The sequence below is a fragment of the Camelina sativa genome, chromosome 17 (assembly GCF_030686135.1).
Source record: "Camelina sativa cultivar CO46 ecotype springtype chromosome 17, ASM3068613v1".
Classification (NCBI taxonomy): Eukaryota; Viridiplantae; Streptophyta; class Magnoliopsida; order Brassicales; family Brassicaceae; genus Camelina; species Camelina sativa.
In genome coordinates, this window is record NC_141896.1 from 20,390,715 (window position 1) to 20,404,746 (window position 14,032).

Consider the following 14,032-nt stretch of genomic DNA (forward strand, 5'->3'; position numbering starts at 1 on the left):
CCAATTTTACAATAACCTTTATATATAACAAAATAAATGTTTTTCTTTACTAAATCTAATTTAAAACTATTTAAGAGATTTGTAAAACATGTCATAGTTAACTTAGGAGTAAGATACCTATAGTAAGTAATTTTACAAGTTAAAAAGTTTTGTAAAAAGCAGGAAACACTTAGAAAAATAGAAAATAGAAAGGAATAGAAACTTCAGAAGCACAAAAAGAGGAAAATTTATCATTGGAAAACAAAAGAATATAAAAAGAAAAGGAACAAATTGGGTAAAAGAGAGAGGGTGCCCCTGAAGTAGGGTTGAAACGAGCTCCTTTGGTGTCTCTTTCGTCAACACCTGTCGGCCTTCTCACTTAAACACGCTCTTCACTCTCTTCTCACACCTCTCCCTCTCCCCACCATTTAATCTCTTAATCTAATCACAAGTTTGATTCCTCCATAAACAACAACACAAACCCAATTCCACAAGATTAAACAAATACTAGAAAAAATATCTTCTTTCTTTTTTCTTTTTTCTTTTTGGTGAAATAAATAATACATCAAGAGAAAGAACAAAAGAAGAAAAAAAGCCTGTCTTCTCTCACCTGTAAGGCTGTTAATTACCAGAAGAAGCAAGAACAACAACATTACACACTTCCTCTCTTTCTCTTAAAAACGGTTACTTTCCTTCTTTTGTTCTTTTAAAAACTGCTACTTTGAGAGGATTTAGAGAGAAAACAGAGAGAGCCTTCATCTGGCAAAACCCAGATGGAATTCGGATCTTTCCTTGTGTCCTTAGGGACATCTGCGGCTATCTTCGTCGTTCTCATGCTTCTCTTCACTTGGCTTTCTCGAAAACCCGGTAATGTTACGATTTACTACCCGAATCGGATCATTAAAGGGTTGGAACCATGGGAAGGTACTTCCTTGACTCGTAACCCTTTGGCTTGGATGCGTGAAGCTTTCACTTCTTCTGAACAAGATATTGTTGACGTTTCCGGTGTCGATACTGCCGTCCACTTTGTCTTCTTGAGCACTGGTTCGATCTCTCTCTCTCTCTCTCTCTGTGGGCAACTTTAGTTTGTTCTTAGAGTGGTTACTATTTAAGGATCTTGTGCAATTCTGCTTATTTTTATTGGTTTTGATTTGGGTTTGATATTTAACCTAAGAAAGTTTCAATCTCTGGGGACAATTTGGGGGAAAAAAGTTTCAAAATGATGTTTTTGTTGATGTCTCTGACGATCTGTTTTGCTATGCTATGTTATGTTTGGATCTCTACTTGTAGATGTTGATATTGTTCAGTTAATGTTTACAAGAACATGACAAAGTGTTTCTGATGTCTTGAAATTGGCTTTTTTTTTGTTTGTTTGACGCAGTTCTTGGGATATTTGCTTGTTCCGGTCTTTTTCTCTTACCGACTCTACTCCCTATAGCCGCAACAGACAACAATTTAAAGACCCGTTCAAAGAACGCCACAGATACCACAAGCAAAGGAACTTTTAGCCAAATTGATAATCTATCAATGGCTAACATCACAGTAAGTTCAACAAACACAATCAAAGACTCCATTTCAGATATTGCGGTTTTGATCTTCTAAAGCAAAAATGTGTATCCTTTCAACTGAACAGAAAAAAAGTCCGAGGCTTTGGGCGTTCCTAGGAGCTGTGTACTGGATATCTTTCGTCACATATTTCTTTTTGTGGAAAGCTTATAAACATGTCTCTACATTGAGAGCTCAAGCTCTCATGTCTACTGATGTCAAACCCGAGCAGTTCGCTATTCTTGTTAGGGATATGCCTCATCCGCCTGACGGACAGACTCAGAAAGAGTTCATTGATTCTTATTTCAGAGAAATATACCCTCAGACATTCTACAGATCGCTTGTCGTAACAGAAAACAGCAAGGTATCTATCTACTTGTTCTGCACTAAAACTTTTATTCATCATATTGTTTAAAAACAGTATTAATCTTTGCTCTTTGTTGATATATAGGTTAATAAGATATGGAAAGATTTGGAAGGTTACAAGAAGAAGCTTGCGCGTGCAGAAGCGATAAATGAAGCCACTAATAACCGACCCACGAATAAAACCGGCATGTGTGGGTTAGTTGGTAAACAAGTAGACAGCATTGAGTATTACACCGAGCTAATCAACGAGTCTGTAGCCAAACTAGAAACAGAGCAGAAAGCTGTTCTTGCTGAGAAGCAGCAAACTGCAGCAATTGTTTTCTTCAACAATAGGATTACTGCTGCATCAGCCGCTCAGTCTTTGCACTGCCAGATGGTTGATAAATGGACGGTGATGGAAGCTCCCGAGCCTCGCCAGCTCATATGGAAGAATCTCAATATCAAGCTCTTCGGTAGAATAATCAGACAATACTTCATCTACTTCTTTGTTGCAGTAACCATTCTGTTTTACATGATCCCAATTGCGTTCGTCTCTGCTATCACCACTCTTAAGAATCTTCAGAAGATTATTCCATTCATAAAGCCAATTGTGGAGTTAACCTCCGTAAGAACTGTTTTGGAGTCTTTCCTTCCTCAGATTGCTCTCCTCGTTTTCTTGGCGATGTTGCCTAAGCTTCTCTTGTTTCTCTCCAAAGCTGAGGGGATTCCTTCGCAGAGCCATGCTATTAGGGCTGCTTCGGGGAAGTACTTTTACTTCTCGGTCTTTAATGTCTTCATTGGAGTTACCCTTGCAGGGACTTTGTTTAACACAGTGAAGGATATTGCGAAAAATCCTAAACTCGACATGGTTATTAACCTTTTGGCTACTAGCCTCCCTAAGAGTGCGACTTTCTTCTTGACCTATGTTGCTCTCAAGTGAGTTTTTTTTTTGCTCCTCTTAACTTAAACAGCATATACATTGTTCGTTTGTTTTTCTAAATCTTATGTTGTTTTCAGGTTCTTTATTGGTTATGGCCTTGAGCTGTCTCGGATCATACCTTTGATAATCTTCCATTTGAAGAAGAAGTTCATGTGCAAAACCGAAGCAGAGGTGAAAGAAGCTTGGTACCCGGGAGACTTGAGCTATGCCACTAGGGTTCCAGGAGACTTGCTCATCCTCACAATCACGTTCTGTTATTCCGTAATCGCTCCTCTTATCCTCGTATTCGGCGTCACCTACTTCGGTTTAGGCTGGCTCGTCCTTAGGAATCAGGTCAGACTCTCTCCTTTATTTCTACACCCATAAAAACTTAGGTTTACAAATGTGATCTTAAACGATTTCATTTTGGGGGTATGTATGACAGGCGTTGAAAGTGTACGTCCCATCATATGAGAGCTATGGAAGAATGTGGCCGCATATTCACCAGCGCATACTAGCAGCTTTGTTTCTATTCCAAGTAGTCATGTTTGGTTACTTAGGAGCCAAGACATTCTTCTACACGGCCCTTGTGATCCCTCTCATCATCACCTCTCTCATCTTCGGTTACGTGTGCCGCCAGAAGTTTTACGGAGGGTTCGAGCACACAGCTCTCGAGGTGGCTTGCCGTGAGCTGAAGCAGAGTCCAGACCTTGAGGAGATTTTCAGAGCATACATTCCTCATAGCTTGAGCACTCACAAACCAGACGAACACGAGTTCAAAGGCGCAATGTCTCGTTATCAAGACTTCAATGCAATATCAGCCGCTTAAGAAATTTGAAGCCAATCCCAATTATCTCATAGATTTGATTTATTGGCTTTTTTTAGAATCTCTTTATTGTTGTGTGTGTGAAATTTTAGGGTTTGCTTAGGATTCTTCTTTGTATGTGTTCTTGGGTTGTTGTAACTTGTAACTTTGTAAGCTACTTTTAAACATCAACTTGATTTGTCATCATTATTATTCTTCTACTGCTATTTCTTTTTATTAAAAAAATGGAATCTGGTTGGTTCATCACATCAGTATAAGACGGTTGGTTCATCACATCAGTATAAGACGGACAATTCTTAAAGTTATTTAGCATTTCTTTTTCGGGAAATATACAAAATAGGCGCCCACTTCTTCAAACGTATTTTTAGATTGAGATATGTGATATTCATATCATTGTTGAAATCTTTTGAAAAGAAATTAAACTTTTGAATTCAAGACAGTTAAAGTAAAGATCACTCCCAGGTCTCCCATGGTTGAATCCATGAACTATTGTTGTTGTTGTTAGATTGTTTGTTGGTTTAGAAACTTTAACAAATCTGTAACTAGGTTGCCCACGCAAAATTGCGTAGGCTAGGTGTTTAATAGAAAATAATTCTTAATTACCTTAAAAGAATTTTAAATTAGTTTATCATTTTTTAAAAAATCTAAATTTTTTGTTCTTATCTTTATTGAAACTGTTAAATTTTCTCAATGCATAATAAATTTATTAAGTAGTTATTTTTATCATGTTTGTAATATTGATATATTGTTATCAAATAAAATATTGGTTTAGTTGTCATTGACTTGCTTCATAATTTTACTTGATTTAATTTTATTATTTTAGTTCAGCCTAAAGTTTTTTTTAGTTCATCCTAATTTTTATTTGTGGTTGAGTAAATATAATATATATGAAATGAGTTAAACATTTTTATTTGTGGTTGAATAAATAGTAAAATGAAAAGTAAACATCTATGAAGGTGGAAGAGTACCCAAAACAACAACACACTATTTAAAAAAAAAAACATAATAATCATTTTAAGGTGGAAGAGTATGAAGCATTATATTGTTTCCATTAATAGCTTAAAAAAATAACCATATTAAAATGACATAAGCTGCATATGATTAGTTTAAAATAAATAAAGATATATCTTATGATTTATATATATATATAACATTATGATTTGATAACCTTTTCACACTGTATATTTAAAACAAACAAAGAGACATATAAATAATATATATCTATTGGTAGTAGACATCTATATCATCCCAGAGAGACAATTCATAAATAATTAAATAAAGCTCACTAAATCAAACTCACAAATCTTCTCTTTCGATTCCTTAGATAAAAGTTTTATACAGCTTGATCGATCACACACTCAAAAAATATTATATGACAATATGGCACATTATTATAGTATGTGTGCAAAATTAGAACATCTGATATATGCTAATTGCCTACATTAAAATGATATATATATATATATCATACATCACTAAAAATAATATTTTCATAGTCATTTATTTTGAACAACAATGACAACACAAAATAGAAAAATACAGTATAAGACAATATGTTACATGTCGGTAAAAATTATAAAACCTACTTTCCAAACTTATAAAATAACATAACCAAAAGAAAAAAAAAATTATAATGGCCTCTCACATAAAAGTTCAAACTTAGAGATATTAAACATTCAAAAGTCTATAAAAAAAATATCAAAACTTCAAAAAAAAAAATGACACCATATGATGATGTTAATAAGATAGGAAGAATATGTTTGCATTACTAACAAAACGGAAAATATATATATTTGGAAAGAATAAACTTTAGATGATTTAAAAAATGAAATACGTTAAGACATTAGTAAAATTGAATACAAAAAATTATGTGAGATTTGAGATATGAAGATTAATGAGATGCGTGTGCTATTTATAGGAAAAATTGTAGTTAAAAAGCATATTATAAATTCATTATTTAATTGGGTAGTTAATGCATTGATATTTATATCAATTTATCAATTTATATTTATAAGGTGAAGGTGATTCATATCTCATTGTCATAGGAGTTACATAAACTATATGAGAGTTACAAAAATGCAATAAATACATATATATATATATTTTTTGTATATTATATCTCTAAATGTACTTAATCAATTATTGCATTACTATGCAATACTATGTAAGTTACAAAAATGTGTCAACATAAACAAAAATAAATAAATTTCAACTAAATGAAATTTAATGCCTTATCACATGGATATTGTTATTAATATGAGAGTTACTAAATATGTTAGAATATGAAAGTGAAAAATGGCCAATGTTTACAAAAGTACATTTATCTGAATAAATAACTGAAATTTATCTTTTTAAATATAAATTTATAGTTACTAAAAATAAATCTATGACAGGAAATTCAAGCTAATCAAATTCTAAATAATATATATATATATATATTTAGTTCTCTCTTTATTGTTAAACATTTATTCAGTTCTTATTTTTTGTTAGTATATAATTACTAATAATAATAATAATGTTAGATTTTTAATTCTTTATATTTATATATGCTTTAGTTTATATTAAATTTTAATAAAATTGAAAATACTGTAACAATCATATCATGTAAACTATTTCAGTTAAAGTGAAGAAATACAAAAGCAAATTATTACTGGATAATATGTTATATAGAAAAAATAAAGAAAAATTGAACATCTTATAATGTATATCTTCTAATTATTTGATCATCAAATCTGCAGAAGACAATAAATTTGCTTACTTTCATATACACGGAGTTAAGGTGGCCCAATAACCACTTATTACAAACATAACCCATAGTGCATTAATCTTGTTTAGTATGGGGAAAAAAGAAAGAAAAAGTTAGAAGGTGTCAAATATACATGTGCCACATGTCAATTTCTTAGAAGTGGAAGCTCTAATCTGTCACACTGACACGTTCTGTTGCAAATTGTACTTAATATGTAGCTTCAAACATATATATACATTAGTGTCACAATTTGATCTATGTTGAACGAGTAGAAATGTTCTAATCAAACCTCACAAAGACAAACGATTCAAGAATTAAACGAATGAATGGAATGGAAACTGATTTATTTCTCATAAGCTATAAATTGGTTTCGATCCTGTCGATAACGGAGAGGGAATATCTTCTGGCGCACGGACTGGCTTCACCCACCGGCCGGTTTGTTTGTTGAGGATCAGACCCTTATGTGCCACTTGGTACCAACACTCAGGTATTCTTAGATGATCCAACAACATATCTGTGCTCTTGTTCACCGAAGCAACGTCTCTCCTCGCGTTAACCCTAAACCCTGATTTCTTGCTGTGGAAGCCATCCAAAACATGGAGATAAACCTCGAGATTATGAGACCTCGCTAAGTCCGAATCGCGTTTTACATAAGGCGAGCTGAATACATCGAGCTTAAGCTGCGTTCCGACGTGCCTGTAGACCCAATTAAGCCTTGAAGTTATCGGATTAATTTTGTTTAGTACCTTGTTGAACACGATACCAGGAAGCTTAGGGACAATGTCTTGCTTGTTCACCACACGTAACACCTTGACACCTAAACTGTTTAGCCTTTCCTTGAATGCCAAGTTACCTACTCTTGGCGCACCAAACGAGAACACAGAAACGTTACCAGATAACCCTGGAACATCTCTAGCCGCCTCATAAGCATTCATAAGCGCCAGCGCGCCTCCAAGGCTATGACCGGTCACGGTTAAGCTCACTACTTCGCCTCTATCTTTGAAAAAATTCACTAGCCGCTTCACTTCTTCCATCGTCTGCTCCGATGCGCTCTCTTTATTGTACCGTGTGAGTTCGCTTTTCGAGTTATAGATACTAAAAAACCCACTTTGGACCTTGACCACGTTCTTGCCATGTTCTTCCTTGCAATCGAACGGCTCTTTACTTGTTCTAAGATCCATGAACCATTCCGTGGGAGTCACAGTTCCACGCCACGCCACAACAATATCCCTCCGACCGATCCTCAACGACTCTCTGTCTCCACTCACAGCTACAAACCCCATCCAGTTCGAATCTTTGCTCCATGTCTCTCCCATAGATGAGCTTAAGAACCACTGAGGAACATCGACATGAGACATCGCGTAGATGAATTTGGTTACCTTGTAACCATGTTTGGTTAAACCAAGCTCTTCAAAGAGTTTGTTCCTGTTGAATCTAGAGCTTCCACAGAACTCGGATAAAGGATCGAAATCGAGGGAATCGTAGACGGATTCCACAAATTCTCCATATTTTGTTACTTCTCTCCTAAGCCATGGATGCAGAGGATTGAGAAGATTCTCCCAATTGTTGCTACCGTGAAGCTCACGCCACATTTTGGATATGTTCTCCCTTGGAGACGCAGCCGGAGTCATCAAATCTCCGCGGTCTAAGAAATCCGCGGCTGAGTATTTAGGAAGCTGAAGTAAAAACGCTAGCGATTTGGTCGAGTCGTTGGAGATTTTGCAGATCCTCCGGGCCACTTGAGACAAATCTTGTTCTTCCTTTCGTGATTTAATGTGCAAGAGGTGTTTCTTGGTAACCAAGAAACCTGGGAGATGTGACTTGACCCGGGTCTTGATAGACTTCCATGCCAACTTCAATCTCCAGACCCGTTTTATTCTTCTTCTTCTTAGCTTTCTCAATGGAGTTTTGACCAATGCGTTCTCCATTTCTGAGTTTGTATTTCAGGCTGGTTATGACTTATGATGAAGATGATGATAAAGTTGTGATGTGTTCGATGTGCTTGAGAAATGATCTCTATGTGCTATATAAACGAAGAAACTTATAAACTCACACGCGCATATATGTTACTTCTAGGAAGATACTCAAATGCGTAGACGAAGAATAAATGATTGACCCGGTTTAGTTGTATATATGTATGTGGGTAAGTTAAGCGAAGAGGTTGGTCGATCGCTAATAGAATCAGATCCCCGGTTCAGGTAAACTAACCAGATCCAAAAGCTGTAGATCAAAATAATTTTCTAAATTTCCTCTCTTATAAAGGTTTAATATAAGTCAAAACACATCTCATTTTCTCAAAAATGATTTTAGTTGGTCAAAGTAATAATAATACGCCATGTCCATGATGTTAGTTTTCTACAATTTATTCTTTGGCAGCTGAAGGACTTAATAAACAACTACGGCTGCTAGATGTAAATATAATTATGGAGTTGGTTAAAGATTATGTGTTAGGACAAATCAACTCTTAGAAGAGTCTACTGTGTCGGCTTTTGTGTTAGGTTATAGAAATTCAACTTTCCTCCTAATAAACGGGTCCACTTAATTATGATTTAGAATTATTGCTGCTGGCTTGCTACTGGATAAGAACGTTACATAAAATCTAATAAATATCCAACAAAAAAAATGTTATTGGCTTACTTTGTTCAAAAAAATAAAATAAAAATGTTACTGGCTGACTAGAGGAGAATAAAGAAACAAACATATCTCATTGTAATATTGTATAAATAAATGCATGTAATTTGACGTGCATTTCCGACCTACTGGTTTAACCTAGTTGATCAATTTAAAATTCGATGAGAAATTAATCTCTGTAAAAAGGACTATGCTATATTATATTGTGGATAAGTTGATCAATTTAAAACTAGCATAATCATGTTTTCGAAAGATGATTAATCATGATTATGCTTGTTTATACTATCTAAAAATAATATTGTGGATAAGTTGATGATTGTGTATGAAAATCTTGTGGTGGACTTCAAGTGGCTTATTAAGGTTGATGATTGTTGTAGATAAGAATTTCTAACTTAATATTAATGTTAAAAGGAATGGATTTGACCAAAACAAAATATTTCAGGTACGATGATTGGTTTGAAAAAACTTAATTCACAAACAATAGGGTAATGAATTGACCAACTCGAAAGTGTTCTTCAAGGCAAGTTCGTCCGCACGTCAACGATAAGACATCCTTCCTATTCTCAGTCTTACCCTTCTTCTCTTGAAACAATCACAAAAGTACCACTAAATCCTACAGTAGACACTAGCCTTTCCCATGACTCATGTGTTGTTGAGAACTATAATACAATATTATGATTCGATTGTCTTCAAAAACCAGACCACGGTCCAATTGAAGTTGAAGTCCCGCAAGGTAATGCAAAGTTCAAGTATTTGTGCTGAGATTTATTAAGTATAAATGGGCTTGCATGTGAAGCCCATATAAGAAAGGATCTTTCTGAAAGAAGACGATGAGACACCCTTATCCAGAGTTAAAATCAGCCAATAGACAGTCGACGAGTCAGCAAGAAGTAACCTAAACAGAATCCATTTCTGTGATCGCCAAAGCCACACGATGATTCTTGCCTAAATCATTTTAAAGACTGTAAGAAGAACAAAACTGCGAAAAAACAAGAAACACAAAAATCTGATAGCACAAGAAAATAAAAAGAGTTTGAGATTCAACTTTAAGAATATGGCGAGCACTATGATGACTACATTGCCACAGTTCAATGGTCTTCGAGCCACCAAGATCTCTGCAGCTCCTGTTCAAGGCCTGGTTAGTAATTTTAATTTTCTTGATTTAATCATTTGATGCTGATATCATATGAAATGGTTAATAATATGAATTTGTTTTTGTTTTAAACTCTACTAGGCAAGTGTTCAGCCCATGAGACGCAAGGGTAATGGAGCTTTGGGTGCCAAGTGTGACTTCATTGGTTCATCAACAAATCTGGTAATGAAAGAGATAAAACAAAAAAATTAAATGGATGGTAATTAAGTTTTAAGCAATGGTTGATGATATATTTTTTATTAGATAATGGTAACATCGACGACGCTGATGTTGTTCGCTGGGAGGTTCGGACTAGCGCCATCAGCGAATAGGAAGGCGACAGCTGGACTTAGGCTGGAGGCACGTGACTCGGGTCTACAAACGGGCGACCCTGCCGGGTTCACGCTCGCTGACACATTGGCTTGTGGTACCGTTGGTCATGTCATCGGCGTTGGAGTTGTCCTCGGCCTCAAAAACATTGGTGCTATTTAAAATTTGTTGAAGCTATCCTTTATTTGAATATGTAAAATTTGTAGGTTTTTATAACAATGTTCTCATGAACCGGAGGGAGGTCTAATGGAAGTTGCAAGTCTTTATGTTTATAATGTTTGGATCGCATTTCATTCTCTTTAATTTTTTTGTTTGTTATTCTTCGAAGCCTAGCTAGCTAGTATATATCGTAGTTAGATCTTCAAGTGTTTGTTTTGTGAAATTTTCTGGTTAGAGATGCATAGTGTCATTTTGATAAGCGAAAGATGAATTTCATATAGTCCAGTTACTCTCTTTGGAACACTAACAAGATATAAACATTGCAATCCAATGTCATATAATATTTTGAGGGTCTAGCATTTTACAAAACATGAAGAAAAAGGGTTTCACGAAGGTTTTCAGATTTTTGTTTGGCTTGTTGATCCATGTTTAATTTGTTTGTCATCTGATAACGGATGATGGAGTCTGGAGATAATCTTCCAACAAAGTTGATAAATGTGTTCGGTTCAGTGACGCCAAAAGCCTAAAACTAGAGTTCACTTTAGTTTTTAAAAGTTTTTTGAGCTATTCTTATGCTTAATTGTTTTCATTTTGTTAGGCATTAAGTCTGCATTGTGTTATAGTTCGAATTGATGGTTACTGTTACATACTTATCTTAGTCGTTTCGGCAATAGGAAAATGAGGTTCCCCATAACATAGACGATACTAGTATCATACTACTATTGCTTTCTTGTGTCTCCTCCATCATTTTTAGTACTCTAGTGCTCCACTTGGTTCCATATTCAAAAGATTATAAAAATTACATACTTAATAATAAATAACTAGATTATAACTCGCGGTATACAGCCGGACAAGTTTTTTTTGTTAATGAACTATTTTAATACTAATTTTGCTAATGTACTCTTTTGTTAATTTTAGTGATTTAATATATAAACTGCAGTATATCGCACAACAATTTTTGTTTAATACAATCTTAATTAAATGAGTTTGATTCGACATACTTTAACCCGTGTTGGTATTGTTAAAATAGTAAAATAAAGATTTAACCCGTGTTGAAGTATCATATTATTTATATTTTATTTTTTAGTACTATCAATTCAATCATGTCATATCATATAACCCGTCATGTTATATAATTCGTTTGTGTTATTTTGAAAATTTATTATGTTTAAATATTCATAATTTTAACCATTTTATTAAGTTTAGATATATCAATTATAAATTATAATATTCTTAAAATTTTATAATATACTATATACGGTAAATTAACTATATATGTATGTTGAACACACACTTTTTATATTAATAGAGTAATATATGTTCGTTTTAAGAAATTTAGTTCACAACATATGCAGAAAAATACTTTTATTGACTTTATATATTATATGAAGATTTAAATTTAAATTTTAAAATCAAAAAGAGATGATAGGTGAATAAATTTTTTAATCTGAAATAAATCTTCTAAATATCTATATTAATTGTATAACATTATATATATGAATATTTAAAATGTTTTAATTGTGTTTGGTTATAAAGATAGTAGAGAGAGTTAACTAAATTTGTTTGGATATGAATATAAGTATTTAATAGCATTTAGTGGTAAATGTTTCCAAAAACATATTTTTGAGAAAAAACTGCTGCAAAAATACTAATATAGATGTTATACTTTTGTTTATATTATAATTTTTGTATTTTAAAAAATGTTTATTGAAAACCTGTCAATAAAACATTTGCATGTAATGACTTAAGTCTATTATTTATTTTTCTTCCTCTCTCTGTATTTGAAACTGAGTAATTCAAACAAATAAAATAAAGATAGAGAAAATTAATGAAGAAAATGATAAGATACTATATCTATATCTTTTATTTTTTCTTTATTAATTTTTAAAATATAAGTCGTTAAATGGAACTGTTATATATTTTATTCAATTAAATATTTGATAAAAATTTTAACCCCAAAATTTTTTTGAGGAAATTTGTAGTTACATAGATTTTATTCGATTAGATTTTTAAAATCTTAGTTGTTAATTTTTGTTCTTTAAGTATGAATTAGTTTGGATTCTAATAGATTTTTTTTTTTTACTTTTCTATAATTTATTTTATTTGATGTGTTTCCAATTTTCGTTTTTTAATTATTTATATTTATTTAATTAATTAATTTTAATTAAGTTTTTCTAATGGCAATTTAATGTAATTTTTTACACATATAAGGTTAGTTTCATATTTGTACTTCCCAATTAATATAGTAGGATATAACATAGTTAACTTTAACGAGTTACACACTTAGATTTTCCATTATTCAGGGACTATCTTCTCTAGACTATTCCTCTACTATAATTTTAACTTATTCGGGAATGACAAATTTGGGAATAGGCGAGGAAGTTTCCACGTTTTTGCATAGATACTTTAGTATGTCTGCAAAGCACATAACCGTTTCCTGTTTGAGAATATCAGAGAATATCCTCATGAATCCCTAGAACTTGCAGTTAGGGAAGTGTCAACATGGAGTCAAGGCGGTGGCAAAGGAGTCTACATTGGAAGATCCTTCGTGAGCAACAAAGATATTATTCCTAGGTCGCCTCTAATGGAGTACATTTGAATGCCACTTTACTTGGGTGATTATTTTATGATATTCGGATTAATTACAATTAACATTCAGCAAATATTCGACTTGACTTGGTTTTCGCATCTATTTTCAATTTTCTTGTTTATAATTATTTGTATCGAATTAATATTGTAGCTTTAAAATTCGAGTTAGACCCAATCAGAATTAAGGCTAGGGCCTAGGCCCATACATTTTTTTATTTGTAGTAAACTTCTCAGTTCTCATGTCGTATAGATAGAAGCAACCAGAGAATTTCCATAAGAAACTTGCCAAAAGACAACATGCTCGCGTGGTGGCACCTTGGTATTGGATTTTGAAACTAAAAAGTATACAATTTACAGTTACCAGTTTGATCATTAGAGGTTTACAAATTATGCGTAAACTTGAATTAGTTGGATACTTCCGGTAAAGACTAAAGATATATAATTAGAAACAAATGAATAAATAAATTTGGAAAAAGACTTTATTGTACGCAATCGATCATCGATGATGTCGAGGTCGTGCGTGTGTGATGAGTAAATCATGAGTACTATTTCATACTACTTATTTTTGTTATTCAGTGATTTTAGTTAGTGTAGTGCATGTGCAAACAAAACATCTGTTGAGTCAAAGTCAGATCCAGCGTCGAGGCGTTTTTAAAGATCTGAACGACAATTCCTTAAAAACTATTGGCCAACTCGTAATAAATTTTGTAACTGAAAAAAAATTATTTTAATTTTGTAATCAATAGTATTATAAAATTTAAGGGGAAAAAGACAAAAAAAAATGTGTGAGTTTGAGGCATTCAAATCGAAAACAGGCAAAAAATTGCCAAA

General features: G+C 33.2%; 3 protein-coding genes across 3 annotated transcripts; 2 read left to right on the top strand and 1 right to left on the bottom strand.

The window, feature by feature from the left end:
• The first annotated feature begins 267 nt into the window (after positions 1-267).
• LOC104757380 (hyperosmolality-gated Ca2+ permeable channel 3.1) lies at positions 268-3,800 on the top strand. Its single transcript, XM_010480120.3, has 6 exons — positions 268-1,023; positions 1,361-1,521; positions 1,613-1,888; positions 1,976-2,805; positions 2,887-3,142; positions 3,234-3,800. The coding sequence occupies exons 1-6, from the start codon at positions 753-755 to the stop codon at positions 3,615-3,617; spliced, it is 2,178 nt and encodes a 725-aa protein (XP_010478422.1). The 5' UTR covers positions 268-752; the 3' UTR covers positions 3,618-3,800.
• A 2,748-nt stretch (positions 3,801-6,548) lies between these two features.
• On the bottom strand, positions 6,549-8,578 carry LOC104757381 (phospholipase A1-Igamma1, chloroplastic). The gene has a single exon (XM_010480121.3). The coding sequence runs from the start codon at positions 8,286-8,288 to the stop codon at positions 6,711-6,713; it is 1,578 nt and encodes a 525-aa protein (XP_010478423.1). The 5' UTR covers positions 8,289-8,578; the 3' UTR covers positions 6,549-6,710.
• Positions 8,579-9,975: 1,397 nt separating this feature from the next.
• Positions 9,976-10,728, top strand: LOC104757382 (photosystem I reaction center subunit psaK, chloroplastic). The gene is made up of 3 exons (XM_010480122.3): positions 9,976-10,129; positions 10,226-10,306; positions 10,388-10,728. The coding sequence occupies exons 1-3, from the start codon at positions 10,046-10,048 to the stop codon at positions 10,613-10,615; spliced, it is 393 nt and encodes a 130-aa protein (XP_010478424.1). The 5' UTR covers positions 9,976-10,045; the 3' UTR covers positions 10,616-10,728.
• The last annotated feature ends 3,304 nt before the right edge of the window (positions 10,729-14,032 follow it).